Here is a 20,470-nt window from a genome sequence, read left to right as displayed (position 1 = left end):
CTAGTGTCCTCCCCTTAACTGGCAGGCAATTAAGTTTATGATTATCTTAACTGCATCCAAACATACTGATCGATACTTTCATGATCAACAGTAGTAACACTGTTAATAATGCTTCAATTAGGTAAAAAAATACAGCCCTAAACTAAAAGCAAGAAGGAGCAGGGCAGTTCTTTAATTTGTAGGGGCAGAGGACGCTGTGTTTGCCCTGGCAGATCGTTTGCTAGCTTAATTCTCTGCTTTCCTCGATCGATATATCACTTTGACGAGACATTACATTGTTGATATGCTAGAGCTCCCTTTTGAGTCATGGAATATATAGTATAGTATAGAATAGGCAAAGACCCTAACACATGCAACTCTTTGAGGAGCCACCTTTATCTGTCTCCTTATTTTTCATATAGACACTATTGACAAACACCTCTGATCTAATCTAAACTTACCATATTGTGTTGGTCTATCAAGTCACAAATACTGGAGGTGTGTTTAGTTGGGGAAAAGAAAATTTTTGGGTGTCACATGGAACGTTTGACCGGATGTTGGAAGAGGTTTTCGGATACGAATGGAAAAACTAATTTCAGAACTCGCCTGGAAACCGCGAGATGAATCTTCTGAGACTAATTAAGCCGTCATTAGCACATGTGGGTTACTGTAGCACTTATGGCTAATCACGGACTAATTAGGCTTAAAAGATTTGTCTCGCGATTTCTCCCATATCTGTGCAATTAGTTTTTCTTTTTATCTATATTTAATGCTTTATGCATGTGTTAAAGATTCGATGTGATGTTTTTGGGAAAAAAATTTAGGTAACTAAATGGGCCCTGGGTAACAACAGTGCATGCTCTTTAATTTCCCCTGTTCAGAAAACAGAACAGATCGAGCACGAGTTCACTTACAGTAGTGTGTACTAATTTTCCACAAAAATTATACTGCTTTAGAAAAATTAACATTTTGGTCACAAAATTTGGATTACTAGCAAAAATGCCCGTGCGTTACAACGGGAAGTGTATAGACCAGAAAATTGAGGAAAAGTTAAGAAAAAAATTACATTATGTAATCAATTAAAATACAAATTTGCTGAAATATTTAGTATTTTTAAGTAGATAGGTGTATAATTAAATCAATTTATAAGTAAATCAAGTGTGAGAAATAAAATGACATGGTTAAATTTAATTTTATTAAATTCTCCATGATTAATTACGCTCTTTAGAATTTTATTAAAATTATCAGAGCTTAATTGCTAATTTTTAATAATACAAACATCATTTAACAATTATTTAATTGGAAAAAGGAATCAAAATCCTCCCTTATAGGTTTGGGCCGAATAAAGAAAAGTTTCCCTCCCTTCGTCTATTCTATGTGTCTGGCCTGTTTCCTTTCTCCGTTGAAGTCCATTTTGCATCCTCCATTCGGTGGCCCAATAGGTCGGCGGCCCGACACGGGAGCATCTGGAGCCGTTCGATCGAATGGACGGTCCAGATTAATCCTAACCTAAATAAATATACCAAAACCCTAACCCTAACCCTAGGATTCATTTCCCCATCCCCCTGCCCCCAATCTCCCCCGAGCGACGATGGTGGTGGCACCCTCCTCCCCCGAGCGGCTGCGGCGGCTCGGAGCAACGACCGGCGAGCGGTGCCCCTGATCCCCTCTCTCAAAGCAACGGCGGCGGCGCCCCCCCTCCTCCTCTCCCTCTCACCTCGGCGGCGGCGGGTTGGTGGCGGCCGCGGCGGATCCGAGGGTGGGGGCAGCGTTGGCGGCGGCGACGGCGGCTCCCTCCATCCCCTCTAGCCTCCCTCCCGCGGCAGATCCGCCGGTGGTGGCGGCGGCGGCGGTAGCCACGGGTGGATCCGTAGGTGGTGGCGGCGGCTGCGGGCGGATACGACGGTGGCGGCTCTCTCCTCCCCTCTCGTCTCCCTCCTGCCCCAGATCCGACGGCGATTGCGATGTCTGTGCGTCGGCGGGTGAGTCCGTTGGCGGTGGCGGCGGCGGCGGGCCGGCGGCGGCTCCCTCCTCCCCTCTCGCCTCCCTCCTGATCCGGCGTCGGCTCGCTCCTCCCCTCTCGCCTCCCTCCCGCTCCAGATCCGGCGACGATGGATCCGGCGACGGTGGCGGCATCGGCGGCTGCCGCGGATGGATTCGGTGGCTACGGCGACGGCCGAGGGTGGATCCGGTGGTAGGGAGTGAAGTTTTGTGATGTATGTATGTTGGATGATTATTTTTGTAATATTTTGTAATTTTGGGCAAAGATTGGTTGAATTTTGTTTTTTTTTGCGGTGTGTTCATCCGATTTGGTTGTGCCGATTTTGGGATGTGTTCCTTGTATTCGATTCTGAGTGCAATAGGGATTCGGGGGGTTTTGAAGGCGCACCGTGAGGGACGAAGGCGCCTTTCGTCCCACTTGTGACGATAGGAAAAATCCGAATATTTATATTAGTTAGTTATAGATTTGGTTCTCTTGGAGCTGTGAGAAACAAGTGTAGTGCATTCGGCCCGCGAAGGTGAAGAAGGCCTGCTCGGACTCAAAGTTTGTGCAGCACAGTCCTTTTCTCCGGCCCACGTGCATGCGCGCCTGTGTGGCCCACAATTAAGGGGAGCGTGCTACGCGTCGGACGTACGGCGCGAGACGAAAAATCGGACGCCTCGCACGACCGTCGGATCCACGCACGTGCGCGCCAGCCATCCATCATGTATGGATCAAGCGAACTTTAACTATTTTTTTCTCTTAAAATATTTATCCAAATCATGATCCGATTATACCATTAAATCCGTTACAATTGAATCTTTAAAACAAGACCACATATGAATATAATCTGATGAAAAAAAATTAGTTTATTATTGAATTATTTTTAAATGTTGTACGTTGTTGCGCCAAGTATATCGGAATTGTTTCACTAAGTTGATAAAAAATGTTTCACTAAGTATATCGAAATTTGCAAATCTCCGGACGATGTCGCACTGTACGTTAAAAAATGTTGCAATGTTTCATTGCTTGAAAAAATGTTTCAATATGAATTGTTTCTTGATGTTTCATCTTTCACTGAAAAATGTTTCACCGCTTTATCGAAAATGTTGCAATTGAATGCAACACTCGAGAACGCTGACTGCAACAACAAAAACACAGTATGTGCAACAACCAGTACTGACCACAACCGTCACCGTCGCCGGCGGTGGGATCCTCCTTGATGCGTAGCATCCTCCTCAGCTCTTCCTCCTCCTCGTCCCACGCCTCCGACAGGTACGGCCTCCTCGGCGCCGAGGAGAACGAGGAGGCGTCGGCCGGAGCAGAGTTGATCCAGCGATCGGCTCCACGCGGCGAGCCTCCTCGGTGCGCCCCGACGCGCTTAGCTTCTTGATGAGCGCGGCGAAGGTGCCCGCATCAGGCCTCCGCGCGCACCCGACGAGGCGGAGCGCCTTGTCGAGCTCCCCATGGCGGACGAGCTAGCGGAGGCGATCTCTGGAGGAGGAAGATGCCCGGTGGGACACGGCGGCGGAGCCTGCGATGCGGAGGCGCGGCCTGGGAGCGGCGGCGGTTCTCGGCGCGGGAAGGGAAGGCTAGGAAGGGCACGAGGCGAAGGAGAGGAGGCCGGACATGGCAGGCAGCAGCGAAGCTGTCGGTGCGGGCGTGACCATCGGGCCTGGTTTTCGCTGAGCTCGATCCGCTTCACCCCCTACGTACACAGCTTCTTCGTCGACACATGCACCGTGCTCCAGCAGCGGCCGGCCGATGCCGATCTCACCACCGCCGCCGCTAATGGCGGCTGTGCCTTCTGCCCGCCCGGACGTGTTCTGCACCCCACCGAATTCTACTGTGGAAAGCAGCAGCACAAGGATGAGCTTGATTTGTCGCTTCAGAAACTTAAGTTATTGTCGTAAATATTATATTCATCCTGCATGCTGTTAGCAACCCAATCAGCAATCTTAACACCAACTCAATTGGTAATCTACCAGTGCAAGTCTAGTATATTTTGGGAGAGTTGGAAGAGGGAAAACTAAATAGATGCAAGTGGTAGAAGGCACCAGAAGCTTCTAGAACAAGCAGGAAAGAAGGGAGGTAGGAAGAGATCGACAAGGGTGCCCACCGGCGCTTCTAGAACAAGTAGGGAAGAAGGGAGGTAGGAAGAGATCGACAAGGGTACCCACCGGCCACCCAGGTCACCGCCGCCACCGAGAGCTTCGGGGAATTTAATTATTTGCCACTTTTAGATTTGTCAATTATTCAAATGCTCCTTTTAGGTTCGCGCTTAATAATTTGCCACTGGAGAGAGGTGATTTTTTTTAACTATTTGCCACTTTTGCCTACGTGGTGAGCCATCGTGGCGTGCCCGCATGGAAAATAACATGGACCCCACCCGTCAGCCCCTCCCCTCACCTTCTTCTCCACCTCCAGCCGCAGTTTTTCCTCCACCTCGGCTCGCCGGGGTTCCTGTTCCTCTCGCCGACGTTCTGCTTCCCGATGCTGGACCGCCTCGACCTCTCACTTGTCTCGCTGTGGGGGCACCCGCTCCTCTCCTTCGTCCGGCCTGGCGGCGGCGGCGCGCCGTCGTTGACATCGACGTCGTCGAGGATGAACCTGTACCACCCCGAGGCGATCTCCGAGCAGAACGCCTCCATCGCCGCCCGTCTCGTGGGTTGCTTGCCGGCGGTGACCTCGCTCGCCGTCTACTGCTGCGACCCCACCACACTCGCCAATCTCACGCCGCACTGGCAGGCCTCCCTCTACCGCGTCAAGCTCGTGCGCTGGCACCAATGCCCACCCAACCTCCCCATGGTGCGGATTTCGACTGATGGGTGGAGAAATGATGGCCGGAGGTGGAGAAGAAGGAGATGGGAGGGGCTGACGGGTGGGGTCCACGTCGTTTTCCACGCGGACATGCCACGATGGCTCGCCACGTAGGCAAAAGTGGCAAATAGTTAAGAAATCACCTCTCTCCAATGGCAAATTATTAAATACGAACCTAAGAGGGATATTTAGATAATTGACAAACCTAAAAGTAGCAAATAGTTAAAATTCCCCGAGAGCTTCTGGTCTGTTCGTCCTTAGAGGACCAGCTGCTGTTGCTCTTATAGTTCTCTCTTTTGGGCTGGTTTGGGACACTGCTCGGTGAGAACTGGCCCATTGGATGGCACAAACCGAGTCCCTGACACATGCATTCTCGTATATCAAGAGATTTTCTAGAATGCTTGGAATGCCTAATATTCGTTGATTGGCTGTGATCTAACGGTTTACAACATTTGAACCATGTCATCAACCACGATTACATGGTTCAGTTAATCACTTACATGAGTCCATGATATAATGGTCTCTAACACACATGTACGAGTAAAAAAAAATAAATATTAGGGAAGAATCTAATATCAAATAAAAGGCTGGCTAGCCCACCGCCTTGTGGAATTACCCGGAAGACATCTTGATGTTTCTCACATGTATAAGTTATATGCCATGATCATATTATATGTGAGATTAATTCCAATAGAGGCAACTAGTTCCACTAATGATATTAGACGTGTTGTTGGGACAAAGTCCAAACAATGTATTCAATGTGTATTCTGTATTCAATTTGCCCTTAACTGTGGGCAATGCTTACATATACTAGGGATACAAGAGAAAGTTACATCTTTGCTCTAACTAAAACAGATGTAGTGTGGCCGGCCGATGGGCTAGCCCTTGGGCAATCGTTAAAATCCCAAGTGACAGGAAAGGCTGCGCCCATTAAGGATGCGGTGACGCTTTCCGAGGGTGATGGCTATTATCCGGGTAAAGGCATGCCCCCGGATGATAGTGGATGCCGCCCTGCCCCTGTCAGAATGTCAGAGGTGGTTGGCGGACGCGTAATGCGTATTTATGGCGCCCCACTACGCTCGTGCGCCATTCCTTCATGCTTGGATACTTTGGGTCCCCGGATATTCCGGAGCCCTTGATCTGCTTCGGAGCTATTGGTTAGCTCCAGCGTCGTTGATATGCTCCGGAGCCTATGACAGGCTTCAGGGCGGCTAGTCTGCTCCGGAGCTGGTGATGTGCTCCGGAGCTCTCGGTTGGTTCCGAAACCTTCGGTCATTCTCCCTTGGTGGATGGCTCCGAGTAGAGTTTCCCCACTGACGGAGGCCAGCTCCGTCAACCGGAGCCACTCCCCCAACATGTGTGAATCATCCCCGCCTACTCTCTCCGTCCAAAAAAAAATCAACCTAGGAATGAGATGTAACATAATCTAGTACAACGTATCTGGATATGCTTCTGTCGTATCTGGACATGCTTCTGTCTAGATTCGTTGTATTAGATTATGTCACATATTAGTCCTAGGTTGAGTTTTTTTTTTTTTGACGGAGGGAGTATACTTTTTTTTTTTTACACGCGGACATACACCCTTCTGTTTGTGCGATCGGTCCCTTCCAAGTTGGGTTTTTTTTTTCTGTTAAAAGAAAAAGAAAAAGACTTGCGCAGAAGAGTGGTAGGGTGAGGGAGGCCTCGTCACTTGTCAGATCCAACGGCTCAGAAGTTGAAAATTATGCTCCTAGCTTCCTATTCCTCGCCGCCGCCGCCGCCGCCGCCGCCTGCATCGCCTTCTCAGTCCTGGTTGTTCCGCCGCGGGCGTACTTCGTGCGCCCCTCTTGCCGTCGGCTCCGACCGCGACCACTCCTGCTCCGGCTGCCTCGGCGCCTCCAACTCCGGCGGCGCCATGTGGTTGTGGAAGTGGGGAGGAGTCGGCGCTCGGCGGCGGAGGACGGGGCGCGCTGGCCGCGTCCTCCTCCTCCCGGCCCCCGCCACCTCTTCAAAGCACATCACAAGCCCGCAACCAGGCACGACAATTCAGATTCGGTCACAATATTGGCTAATTACTAAATGCATTCAGTCTTTTCTTGTTTTTTCAGCCAAGCTGATACAATACATTCACTAGTTTGTCAAATCACCTTCATCAAGTAAGGATTGCTTGTATTCCTTTCATCATCCCATAGATTATTAAGGAAGAAATTTAGTTTACTTATCAACATGGTAACACTGAATCTGTTGTCTTCAGTGGCCTGTTTGTTTTGGGTCTGGGCGTCTGGCTAGCAAACATGGTTGCTAACTTTGATTTCGGGTTTTCCATACTTTTTTACTATATAGCATCAGCATCCTATGGTGATCTTTCTCAACTTATGGTGCTTATTATATATGTTTTCTAATTGCAGCTTACCAGAGCTGGAGCTCCCAAGGAAACAATTTCGAGAATCATTAACTTTCTCATTATTTAATTCTACGACTTGCTGTTTCCTGATTTTTTTTCCTTTTTTTTTTTGACGCAACTGATTTTTCGTATTGTGCTGCCCCCATAGATTCCAATGTAAATGAGAACCATCTCAATCATGTGCTGAAATTGGTCATGTGAAGATTTCTCTAGGCAAAGCTCCGTGGATTTGCCCAATTTACTAGCAGCAGATTAATGAATTCTTCAAGCTTTCTTTGTAATCATCTTCACCTAATACTATCAGTACATATGATTCTTTGTTGCTTTGGTTATATTATTCTACTTTCAGGTCATCCGCTAAAGAAACCATCCATCCGTGTTTGGAGTGTATCTCCGATAGGTGGGTACCAAGTTCGGCTTTCATGGGGCTGCTCTCCTCATCAGAACAAACAGGTTTCTGTACAGAGTTTAATCCTTGGTTGTTTATGCGAGCTGCAGCATGCATGTGCATAGGTTAACCCCAAAACCTGTAATGCCAGCTGACTGAATTTCAGGCCTCCCCAGCAGGATCCCAGCCAGTGGAATGGCAACTACTAAGGATACGGGCTGTGATGCATACTATGGTGCACCAAATGCACAGCATCCTAGCACGCAAAACTACTTTGAATATGTGATAATGGCAATCATGAGCAGCAGCAGGAGCAGACACAACATCAGCAGGACTCCCACAGCAGGTATGACATTGAAAGCCCAGTCAATCATCGACATTTTTCTCATCATAACATACACCATAGTTCACTTTTTAAACTTCAAATGAGCGAAGAAGCATTGATGTACATCTGCTTTGTGAGCTGCAATTGTCAACTGAGTTCTTGCAGCCATTACAAAACCTCATTATGCAGTGACCATGGTGACAGTACAACTTTCAGAGTGCAACCGGATTACCAGGGAGTACACTCGCATGAACTCGAGTGGTGTTTTCTTGAGTTGTTGCAGAAGTCTTGTCATGTGGACGATGCCATGAGTTATCATCCATTGTCCTTAAACGACTCATTAAGTCATTTTTTAGTATCACCACAGATACCTGGTACTCTTGAGAATCACTTGAATGTGAGACTTGTTTTTGTTAATCAACATCTTTACCATTCAAGCTGAAAGTGATTTTTATGGGCTTATTTCTCAATCTGACAATGACAATAGGTTTAGAATAGAACAGCACAAAGCAATATCTACAAAAAGAATGGTGGGCTGAAAGTTGGAAGGTGGAAGTAATTCCCGGGATGTACTGTGTGACTTTCTCTGGTTCAATATTTGTGTCTGCAGTTGACTCCCTGAGGATAAAGGACATCATCAAGACCATCACCCAAGACTCCTTGGAATAAAGGATATTTCCATCTCCATCATCCACAATTAAGTTACTGTTGACCTGTGGATTAATTTCTATAGCTTGAGGTTTGGAACTTGTTTTCACATCGATGTCCCCAATATACTTGTTTGGCACATTCTTTGTGTGGCTAACAAAATGAATCTTTGAGGTAGCAGGAAGACCAAGTGAAGCAGTATATGCGGAGCAAAGTTCTCCATGAAGAACCTGCTCAGATCAAACACCTCTTTGTCACTCTGGACTCTGGAGGTGCACTGACTTGAGACTGGTGACAAAAGCCCTTTTACCCAGTTGCTGCAAATTGGGATATTGAACCAGCCCTGATGCTGTATTCTGAGATATCTGCTGCAGTAGTTGTGTATTTGGCTAGAAAAAGGAAATTTGCAGAAGCAATAAACATGATTTATTTATTTTGCGTGTATATAGTGTTTTGCACCTGGGAAGAGTAACGGAATGCATGATCAACTTGCAATATTCATTCTTGGCAAAATTCTCTTGTGACATGATAACACATAAAGAAAAGCCTGCTAATCTTGACATGGATAGCTCCTTGCCCCCGAGGATTACCATAACTCAGTACTATTATCTGTTTAGAGCTTTTCTGGTGAGGACTAATACAGTGTGGTTTGTTCACTCTGTTGTTTGTTTGAAGGCAAGAAAAAGAAGCCGCCATGGCAGTGGGGAGAAGGGGATGAAGGAATACTTAGACACGTGGCATGATCTCAGGAGCCGAGGGGCCTCAAGTCGGTACAGGTGCGGGCTTCAAATACTAGTACCCGCTCTAACCCAACGGCCTCCAATTCTCTCTCTCTTCCAGCTATTGAACCAAGAGAGCAAGAACCACCGGCCGTGAAGTTCGCAGCGGGGAAATGGAATTCGAGGAGGATTCGGCCTCCTTCCATGGCGGCGAGGGCGTCACCTGCATTCTTCACCGCCCCAAGAAGATGCTGCTGGAGCTCGAGCAGGCGCCCCTGGGCCACGACGTCAGCCAGCGCGGGGGCGCGATGCCGACCCCCTTCCACGGCGGCGAGGGCGTCACCGGCGTACTGCGCTGGCACACGACGACGCTATCGGATTCGCCCATCGGCGATTAAGAACCCCTCTCACTGGGCCACGACGTCACCAGCCTCTTCTCCTTGTGCCGCGACTTCCGCCGGTGCAGGGTTGTGATTCCGAACCCCATCTACGGCGGTGACGCCGGCCTTCTACATGTGCACAACAACAAGAAGACGCTGGCCATCCGCGAGCAGGTGTCAGTGTCGCCTGGCCGCGAACCCGGCGTCAAGAACAGGACATCCGTGTGCAAGCGGCGTCCTCGGGTAATTAAGTCTGTTTCTTGTTCTTGATTCGCTCAACATTGCCACCGCCATGTCATTCTCATGGGGTTTCTTGCACCCCCTCTCTTGCGCCGTGTTTCTTCTGGTTATTCCCCTTTTCCGCCTAAAAAACAAATTCTTTCATCATGCCTGGGGGTAGCTACATCTTGATGTGAAATTCCTGATTCAATTGTTGATCATGTGCTTCCCTTGTGTGTTTTCCGTTGCAGACGTTCATCTCCCTTCGTCTGCTTCTCAGAAGCAGTGGGCTCCATATACATCACATTGTATCAGGTAACGATATAACCAATATTTATTATCATGATTGTTCTGATAGATGTTTTCAGTCTAAACACTGGCTCTCTCTTATTAACTGGTATCATCATTGAAAACAGCCCATAGCCTGCTCCTCATATTTCTGAAATTAGCTCCATATGTTAACTGAAACTGAGTGAATGCTTATATGTTCACTGGAGACTGCGTGTAGCGCAGATGGCATGGTGCAGCCGTTGTGCTCCCCGCGACCCGCGTTCGACTCTGGCCGGACACGCTCACCCTCTTTCTTGATAAATTCCACATTGGGTCCTTCCCCATTGTCCAGCGTTTTGTTTTTCTTGTATGTTCACTGAAATAAGGTTGTTGCATGTGTTTATATTTCAGTAAACAAACATTTCACTGAAGAGCACTTCTAAATTGAGTGCTTTAGAAGTACTTGTAATTTGGTACAGATCTCAAATGCTACATGTGTTTATATTTTAGAATGGAGGGAATAGCAGCTAGTACCTTAAAAAATGTATTCGCTCATTGCTCCATGTCTGCCTGAGAGATTGAGTTTAGCATGAAGCTAGTAGTGTAGCAATTCGTTCAGGTAGTTTTTGTCCTCGCTAGCTCCAACAAGCTCAAGTCCAAAACTAGAAGTAGTAATTGAGGCTGTTAGCTGCATGGGTCTTGCAGATCTACCAGGTTAATTTGTAGTAGTAGTAGTACATTGTTATGTTTGTTCATGCTTCTGCTTCTAGTCACATGACGAACAAATTGCACAATGCTTGCAGATTACAAGGATAGGAATGAAGAGGAATATGAGGGAATGAACATATCACTCTTGGAGGAGGCCTCAGTGCAGAAGGCTGATGCAAAACCTGTGTACTGCACAAAGTTTCTATCTGACTGGGTTTGCAGCTTAAGAAATTTTAAGTGGAAAGTAGTGGCAGGGATTCACCAAGCATTAGTACCGAATGAATACAGTTGGGAAGAAGTAATGGGCTCACCAATTATTCAATACGCAGGTGAAGCTCCTAACTGGAATAGTAATACCTGCTCTCTCATTGATTGACTAATTTCTCCACCCTCTCACTGACTGATCTCTCTGTGTATGTATTGTATGCATGGTGCAGGAGGCTGCTCGCTCTCGGCGTGCAGTGTATGTATCGACCGGCTTGCGTTTGAGAGAATCCATGGGAGAGGATCCTTTGCATGGAGGGTAGAATCACCCCCTGCAAAACTCAGAAAAGAATGCCTTAAGAGGAATGCCTGGTCACAGGAAAGTGGTGGGAAATCTGACAGGGTGCTGGATGTAATCATTGACATCGGAGGGCTACCAACGACTGACGGTATGGCTCTACTACAGATAGAGAGATACCGTAGATTTGTTGGACCCTACAGGACTACAATTCAAATGCTTTTCTCCATGTTCGAATGGCCCTGTCATTGGGGTCCTCTGGGCTACCCCAAAGGGATACTCCGGTTGCGATGCTGACAAGGATGCCAGGAGGGTGTACAGAGGCTGCCCAGCGTTCTTGGTTGACAACCAAACGGCCTCTCTGCATGCCGTTGTATGCTATGCATACCGGTTTTCGGCAACCCCTTTTGGCCGGGAATTGCACATTGAAGTTCTCGACAGTCACAATGCTAGAGGTCCTCCAAGATGGGTTCTATTTGAAGCGTTCCTTAGGTTCTTTCTGCCGGTCGTCCGGCCTCTGTCCCCTCTTGCCAGTTAGCTTCTCAGCTTACAGGCGAACTAATTCAATTCATTAGTTCATTGTACAACAGATAACTGATTGCTTCTATTCTATGAGAAGCGTTTTGGGATGTTGTTACTCTCTCTGGAGTGCAATACATAAATCGTTGACAGACCCCTCGCTCCTCCAGCTATCCATCCAGTCTCTTCTGCGCTTGTTCTCTTTCAATAGCTATCCATCTCAGCGATAAAAAAACTCCCAAGAAACCGGGATTGAAAGAGATTTGACTCTGCCCTTGTTCGTTTTCTTGGTCCGTGGTTAATTATCCAACAAGGATTCCCGGGGCACGCTTTGAGTTGTGAATACTTCATTCGTGCTTCCACAGCCTCCCAGAATGCCATCTCATGTTGTTGTTTTACCAGCCCCGTAGTTGCAGGCGATCAGCTGTCCATATCCTGTTTTGAAATCAGTAGCCAAGCCACACATAAATTCAGCACTTGGAACTTTCCAGATCAAAGTGGGACAGTGAGAGAATTATGAACTGATCTGAGCTTGGTAAGCTGATCTTGCCGTATACATCCATCTCAGCGATATTATCATCTCGAAGACTACATCACCGCCTGATCCCGCTTCCTCGCCATTGACCTCCGCCCATCGTTCCATCGCTGCCGACTTATTCACTATCATGGAATAAAATACAAAGAAAAAATTGCACTCCATATGCTTTTGAATCTATCGCAGGGGTCAGATTGTTGAGGTTCATCTCAACAATTCAACAAGGATGACATAACAGTTGTTGAAATTTCTTTGTTTCCTGCATCCTGTCTCTGATATTCAGTTGCTTATTCAGTCAATTTTTTTTTTGGCAGGAATTATCATGTTACCTTGGTTGCTTTGCAGCGTCAAATGGTAGATGTCCAAAAGCATTTCAGGTAAATAGCTCCCTTCTAATAACCTGAGCTGTGCCACAAAATATCTATTCTCAGTGATGAATTCAATAGTGGTTTGGTGGCATATGATCTTAGAAGGACCACTTCTTTAGACATATATCACATTGTGTCAGAAATGATTGTGGATTATCACACAATAGGTAGGATAAGTATAACAATATTGAACATTGTTCTTCAATCATGTTGAGAATATTGACCATAAAAGAGTGATGGAGCAATCTTGTAAAAGAATATCTAAATTGCAGACAAATTCATAAGGTGTATATACTATTTTTCAACTTTCTGATTAACTTTGGCTATTCTTGATGCCTGATTCACTGCATAATATCTGGGGTATTGATGCCAACTCATATAGTGCTCTGCTCTCACTATTTCAGTAGTATATATACTACTCTATCCGTTTTAAAATGTTTGACGCTATTGACTTTTTAGTACATGTTTGACCATTCGTCTTATTCAAAAAATTTAAGTAATTATTTATTCTTTTCATATCATTTGATTCATTGTTAAATATACTTTCATGTACACATATAGTTTTACATATTTCACAAATTTTTTTAATAAGACAAACGGTCAAACATGTGCTAAAAAGTCAACGGTGTCAAACATTTTGAAACGGAGGGAGTATTACACAAAATGATTTCATTTTGAAACCTCGTTGCTTGATATGGTTTGACTCCTTCCTCTTTTGAAAGGTTTTCAGTTGGTACAGTTTTTTTGTTTTTTTACTACAATTTATTGACAATGCATTCCATTTTACTACTGGAATTACTTCACAGGTTAGATTGTTCATGCCTTTCAAATCTGTACGAGTCATAGATCCATGCAAATATAAATGTGAATTTTCATGTTGCAGGGGTGGCTCATAATCCGGCTGCAATAGATTTGATGCTGCATGTTTTCATTTAACACTGTAAAATGATGAATCCTTCTTTGTGATGTTGATCAGGGATAAGATGCCCATACTATATATGTTTCTTTGTCATTTGAGATCAAGCATTATGTTCCATTTACGTGAACTATTTGCAGATTCATTAACTTATTGAATTACAATGAGAATTTATTTGAAGACATTACACCTATAGTCATACAGTAATTTAAGAACGCCCTGATCTCCCTCTTGCCGAAGAAGGACGAGGCTGTTGACATTAAGGATTTTAGGCTGATTAGCCTTATCCACAGCTTTGGGAAGCTGTTCTCCAAGATCTTGGCCTCTCGTCTCTCCCCTCGCCTGGACGAGCTTGTGGCGTCTAACCAGAGCGCTTTCATCAAGGGCCGCTCTCTTCATGACAACTTCCGCTATGTCAAGCTTGCGGCAAGGGCGCTCCACGCCAAACGCGTTCCCTGACTTCTTCTCAAGGTGGATATCGCGAAGGCCTTTGACACGGTCAGCTGGCCTTTCTTGCTTGAGGTGCTAGCCCAACTTGGCTTCAGTCAACGTTGGCGTGATTGGATCTCCCTCATTCTCAGTGCCTCCTCTTCCCGGGTGCTGGTTAATGGGGTGCCAGGTCCACGGTTCCCCCATCGGAGAGGTCTTCGCCAAGGAGATCCTCTTTCCCCCATGCTTTTCATTCTAGTCATGGATGTGCTCAATGCGATGCTCCGCAAAGCCTTTGACTCGGGTGGTTTTCTTCCCCTCAATGATCGTGCTATTCGACATCGTGCATCCCTCTACGCCGATGATCTAGTTCTCTTCCTTTCCCCCGTTCGGCAAGACCTTGAGTTCATCCAAGGCATCCTCTCTGTCTTCGGTGCCGCTTCTGGGCTTCGGACCAACTTCACCAAGTGCTCGATTACTCCGATCCGCTGCTCGGTTCTTGACCTGAAACTGGTTCAGTCCTCTTTTCCTTGCTCAATCTCGGAGTTTCCCTGCACCTACCTCGGCATTCCACTGTCAGTTCGCAAGCTGCCAAAAGCGGCCCTGCAACCGCTTGTGGATAAAGTCTCCCATCGGCTCCCTCCTGGAAGGGCCGTCTCACCACTCTGGCGGGTCGCTCGGTTCTAGTCCAGTCGGTTCTCTCTTCCATTCCAGTCCATGTTTCTATGGCGATCGGCTTGCCAAGCTGGGTTATCAAAGCCATTGACAAGAAGCGTTGCGCCTTCTTGTGGACGGGTACGGACTCGGCCAATGGGGGATAGTGCCGGGTGTCCTGGACGAGGGTTTGTCGTCCTAGGGATCTCAGTGGACTGGGCATTATGGATCTCATGATGGCTGGCTTTGCCTTGAGAGTTCGTTGGCTCTGGCTTCAGCACTCGGGACATCACTACTGGTTTGTTCTGAAGGCCCCTGTTGAGTGGAGCGTCTCCGACATGTTTGCAGCATCCACCTTCTCTATCCTGGGAGATGGTCAGTCCACGCTCTTCTGGACTGACCGATGGATCGATGGTCGCTCGATAGCTTCTATAGCTCCTGACCTCCTCCACGCCGTGCCTCCACGCTTTCGGGGATCGCGCACGGTTGCCGTTGGGTTAGCGAACAACTCCTGGGTTGGTGACATATGTGGCGCCCTCACTGTCCCGGTCATCTCTCAGTTCCTGTTAGTCTGGGATGCGGTGCTTCCTACCCAGCTCTCATCGGGTGTTGAGGATCACCTCGCCTGGCGTTGGACGGGTGACCAGTGCTACTCAACGCAATCGACGTATCGGGCGTTCTTCCTTGGCCAGCACTCTTTTGCCTGTGCCGACCTACTCTGGCACGCGAAGGGCCCTGCTAAATGCAAGTTCTTCCTTTGGTTTGCATTTCAGCAGCGCTGCTGGACTGCCGATCTTCTCCAAAAGCGTGGTATCGATAGCCACTCTGCTTGCCCCTTTTGCGCTCAGAAGCTTGAGACGGCGAACCACATCCTCATCGATTGCGTGTTCGCTCGGCAGGTCTGGCTCCGTGTGATGTCCCCTCCTGGCTGGGCTGCCCTCTCTCCCCTTCGTGGCAGCTGGCTCCAGGATTGGTGGTCATCCTCCAGGGCCTGTTTACCTGAGCACCACTGCAGCGGCTTCGACTCCTTGGTACTCCTAGTCTCCTGGCAGCTGTGGAAGGAACGAAACTCCAGGGTTTTCGACTCTGCGCTCGCTTCGGTCGCAGTGGTTATGGAGTCCACCCGCTCGGAGGGCCAGCTGTGGTCTTTAGCCGACGTTGCTTTTTTTGGGGATCTCTTAGGAGTGTAGCGTGGCTCTGTCCCCTCCCGTTGTTTGGAGTTGCGTTTTTAACCGTCGTAGTAGTTCCTAGCTTCAAGTTTTTTTATTTTGCTTTTTCTCCCCTCCTCCCTTTGCATAAGCCAGTCTGGCCGATTACTTTGTGTAACAAAAACTCTTTTCTTGCTAATATATTGACGTGCAATCCTTTTGCGCGTTCTCAAAAAAGAAGCGCATCAAGAACATATATATGGTTTCAAAAGATAAAAAAAATGGGGATGTTATTTTAGACACTTGTGGCTATGTAATTCACAATATAATAATTCTATGTCGTTCATTTTTCATCAATCTTAAATATATCTTATTCAAGCTCGTTATATTACATTTATGTTTGGTTTGCATTCCAAATATCATCGTAGCGTTAGTATGTGCATATTACTAGTGGTATTTAATGTGGAAAGAAAGACTAATTTTCAAGAGGTTAGCCTAGTCGTGCAGGAGTTAAATCAATTACAACTTCTTTGGTTTCTTTGTTTCTTGTTGGTTGTAGGATCAAACCAACTGGAACGCCCTGAACTCGAAAGCGATCTCTTTGGACTTGCACTAGAGTAAAGCAAACCTCTTAGGCTAGCGCGTATTTTTCGCATCGACAGCTACGCGGTTCTGGCGGGAGGACGAAAGTGTAATTAAGCGGAGTGGTATGTGTAAGTGGGCCCGCCTGTCCGATAGGCTGGCTACGCGGTACGGGAGGGAGGGTTGTTACAGTTGTTGCCGGTCACCGAGCTTCGTCGGATATGGAGGAGGTAGGGTTGCTGGAGCATGAATCACAAAGCAAATCTCAAGGTTAGAAATTAAATTTACAAGATTTTGACCTTAGTTTTCTATTGGATGACATTTAGCAATTCCGATATTTTTTCCATTCCATGCCCTAGCACGAATCGTAACACTCATCTGATGACTGACAAACTAAGAGTTTTATTCAGGGAAAAAAAAAATCTGGCGACAGTTGTATATCAAATCCGTTTTTGTAATTTTGATGAGAAGCAGTAGGAGTCGTATTGAGATTAATCTATAATGATTCCGATTTGGATACAAACACGAAACGAGGGAGGCTGCCTACAGATTGTAAATAAATATAAGAGATACATCGCGCGGTGGATCGAATCGTTGGGGTTAGTTTTGGGACGCGCAACGAAAGGTGATGAGGTGAGGTGGGTGATGGTAGAGGGGGGCGCCGTTTTGGACGACCCCAAGCGGCCACCGTACCTGGAGGAGCAGGAGCAAGCACGCCGGCAACTACTTGTGATGGGGTCCTGCACCGAGCACCGAACGCCAATGACGGAGCAAGAGCGCCGTGCGGAGTACATCCAAGAAGCCCTCGCCCATTACAACTCGCCACGATGGCGCCGCCATTGCAAGAGCCAAGGAGTTGATGACGACTACTTGGTGTTCGACCCAGTGGAGGACAGCAAGCTGCTGCCTGACCCGCCTCCCATCGCCGCCTGCTCCATCCGCTTCAGAGGCCTCTTCTACCTCCACCTCAACTTCGTCGCTCGCAGCATCAAAAACCCCACCCACAAGCACCTCCTCTTCGCCGAGCTCCGCTTTACGCCCTACCTCCTCGACGCCCCCAGCTTCGTCCACGCTTGCACCCTGCCATTGCCAACTACCACCACCACCTGTGCCTTCTGTCCCCCTGCCCGTTTACTGCACCCAACCAATTTTCCTCACTGTGGAAATCAGCAGCACAAGGACGAGCTTGATTTTTCGGTTCAGAACCTTAATTTGTTGTAATCCATCCATCATCTGCAAAACTTTTCTTCTTCTTCTTCTAATAATAATAGTATTACTCTTGATAAATAATACAGTATTTTCTTCTTCTTCTTCTTCTTCTTCTAATGTTTACACTTTTCATTGAAATGCATGCATGATTCTTCATTGCTACTACTCCTCCATTATTATTTATTGATCACAGCTATATATAAACCAATTGAATTGTTAGTACTATAGATTGGTTAGGCGCCGCAGATCCTCCTGAGCACAAACATGCCGAACCCGATGCCAACAAACGTGGCAATGGAGATCCCGAACATGCCCACCAGGATGCCCGGCACGATCAGCGAGCTCCACCCCTTGGCCGTCGCCATGGCCGCCGCCGTCGTCGGCCCGCCCACGTTGGCGTTGGACGCGATCAGCAGCGGCTTCCGCTCGAACCCCATCAGCTTCCCTGCGGCGAGCACGATGCCTAGGTGGATGGTCACTTGCACCAGCGCGAACGCGAACACGCTGGGCGCCTTGGTCACCGCGTCCACCAGGTTGCCGTTGGCGCCCACCACCGTGAAGAACACCTGCATCAGGATCAGCGCGATGGTCTCGCCGGACGGCGCCAGCTTCCCCAGCAGCCGCGGGAACGCCGTCGCCAGCGCCACCACCAGCGCCGTCACGCACGGCAGGGTGCCGCCCTGGATTCCCAGCTGGCTGGAGATGGCCGACCCGGCCTTGCAGATCACGAACGACAGCGCCACCGCCGCGCCGCCATGGAGCACCGACATCCGCCTTCCGCCCTCAGACTCGCCGCCGTTACTACCCTCTGCTATGCTCCATCCATCATTTCATTAATTAGCTTTATAAGCTAAGAAATTCAGATGATATATACATATTGAATCTCCGTACGTACCTTGAGCAGTTTTAGGTTCAGCTGGTATCTTGGCTGCCAGCGAGAAGAGGGTCATGAAGTAGAGTGCAGAGATGATGTTGTCTGCAGCCACACCGGCTGCTAGCACTGACGGAGAAACGCCAAGTGCTTCAGAGATTGCGACGTAATTCACCGCTGTTTCAATCATATGGAAATGGAAATGCGTGCTCAGATCATAATTAATGTCCTAATTAATCAAAATGTAGTATGTGTAATTCTTTCTTAAATCCTGCCAAAATATACCCCCCATTTAGCTGGTAACGATGATTTACCTCCACCAATGTAGCTGCCCATGAGCGCAGCGGCGATCTTCCAGCTATCTTGACCCAGTGATTTCATAGGAACCAACAGAAAGGCTATCGTTGTGCCAATTGTAGTTGCAACTGCAAAGGTTAATTGCATCATCAATAATAAAGCACATTCAGCCGCATCACATCAATCTTGTCAGTCAGTTAATTCCTGCTCAACATCACTGTCCCAGTGTTTGAGTGACTGGGTGACTTGGAAAGATGAAATCATTGTGGCATTTTGTAGTTAAAAATTAATCAAAGTAAGTACTCCTACCAGTTACAAAGGCAATGACACATGCACTATAATGTCAGTATGACCGAGTGAGTTTGCATCTTGGGAGCTTGCGATTTGTTTGCTTTTAAACGAAAATTAATTAGCTGGGCTGGCCGGCAGGCCGGACGGCAAGAGGGGGAATTAATCAATTAAAGTAGCAAAGTTTTGCAATGTTATTGGTTCGCTGATTCAAGAGAGAGACATTAGTTAATTAATTAATTGTGGAGGTACTAGAATTGATTAATATACACATAATAAGGAAGATAATTAAGTTACCTGATCCGATGAGGAAGGCCTTGAGGAGGTCGCCGGTGGTGCTGACGACGCGGCGGAGGTCGGCGCCGAGAAGCAGGAGCGGGACGGTGGCCGGCAGCAGGTAGTCCATGACGGCGTCTTGCGCCGGCGCGCCGGCCGTGACGAGACCCGTGGCCGTGGCGGCCAGGCCGGCCATGATGCTGACGAGCGAGCCGCTGAGCGCGGCGCCCCACGACGTGGACTCCTCCGACCTGCCATGCCATCATTATTCAGCAATGAGCAGGCAGAGCAGAGCAGACGAGACGAGCATGAGAAGAAGGGAGCGGCATTCGGTACCAGGTGCCGAAGGCGGCGGCGGAGAGGAGGAAGGCCCAGTTGCCCCAGTGGTCGCCGGGGGCGATGGCGATGGCCGGCAGGGCGGCGGCACGGAGCGGGGCGGCATGCCGAAGGCGAAGGCGAAGGCGAGGGGGCGGCGAGGGCGAGGCCGAGGCGCAGGCGAAGCCGGTGGCGTGGTGCAGGATTGGGCGAGGCAGGAGCGGGCGATAGGAATGGTTGGAGGGGAGGAGGAGAGCGGCCGGTGCCGGTGGCGCCATGCCAGATTTCTTTAGCTCTCGTCGTTTACCTTTACCACCTCTACCTGTACGGTCTCGTTGTTTTGTCTGCGCCAAGTGTGACGCCCTCCTCCTTTTCTTCTTCTTCTTCTTTATGTTGCAACAAACAACTAGTAGCATTCAGGTTTTGAGCATCAATTCTCTCCTGATAAATCCAAACGCAATTTAATTCCTCATGCTGATATTTTCTACTACCGTGGTACCAAACGGATAAATGTTTTTTTTTCTTTCTTTCTTTCTTTCTTTCTAGTTTGTCCGTCGTGGCGTGCTGTTTAAACATTTTTAGTCAGGCACACCAAAACACAAAACAGTAAATTATAATTTTTTTTAATGGTCAGGCTGTTTGGCTGTGCCTGAGTTGCTGCGCGAAATCATGGTTTTATATTTGGGGACGGGGAGTGGCGAAAAGCGCCATAAAAATCGAGTCATTCAGTTGAGAAATGAG

General features: G+C 47.9%; 2 protein-coding genes across 3 annotated transcripts; one reads left to right on the top strand and one right to left on the bottom strand.

Moving 5' to 3' along the window:
- The first annotated feature begins 9,416 nt into the window (after window positions 1-9,416).
- Window positions 9,417-13,805, top strand: LOC4339872 (uncharacterized). The gene is made up of 7 exons (XM_066311419.1): window positions 9,417-9,601; window positions 9,710-9,866; window positions 10,094-10,157; window positions 10,916-11,149; window positions 11,258-11,473; window positions 12,691-12,753; window positions 13,628-13,805. The coding sequence occupies exons 1-6, from the start codon at window positions 9,417-9,419 to the stop codon at window positions 12,732-12,734; spliced, it is 900 nt and encodes a 299-aa protein (XP_066167516.1). The 3' UTR covers window positions 12,735-12,753; window positions 13,628-13,805.
- A 3,900-nt stretch (window positions 13,806-17,705) lies between these two features.
- Window positions 17,706-20,123, bottom strand: LOC4339871 (uncharacterized). 2 transcript variants are annotated; one of them, XM_015786427.3, is made up of 5 exons: window positions 19,751-20,123; window positions 19,436-19,665; window positions 18,868-18,978; window positions 18,578-18,730; window positions 17,706-18,493 (listed from the first exon to the last, which is right to left on the bottom strand). In XM_015786427.3, exons 1-5 carry the CDS (start codon window positions 20,005-20,007, stop codon window positions 17,916-17,918), a joined length of 1,329 nt encoding a protein of 442 aa, XP_015641913.1. In that variant the 5' UTR covers window positions 20,008-20,123; the 3' UTR covers window positions 17,706-17,915. The 2 variants fall into 2 exon arrangements, with proteins under 2 accessions (XP_015641913.1, XP_015641914.1); XM_015786428.3 differs by having other exon boundaries at window positions 17,706-18,490; window positions 19,751-20,121.
- Between the last annotated feature and the right edge of the window lie 347 nt (window positions 20,124-20,470).

This window comes from Oryza sativa, chromosome 6 (genome assembly GCF_034140825.1).
Source record: "Oryza sativa Japonica Group chromosome 6, ASM3414082v1".
In the NCBI taxonomy this organism is placed as follows: domain Eukaryota; kingdom Viridiplantae; phylum Streptophyta; class Magnoliopsida; order Poales; family Poaceae; genus Oryza; species Oryza sativa.
The sequence above is the reverse complement of the archived record's forward strand: the minus strand, read 5'-3'. Positions and strand labels throughout refer to the sequence as shown.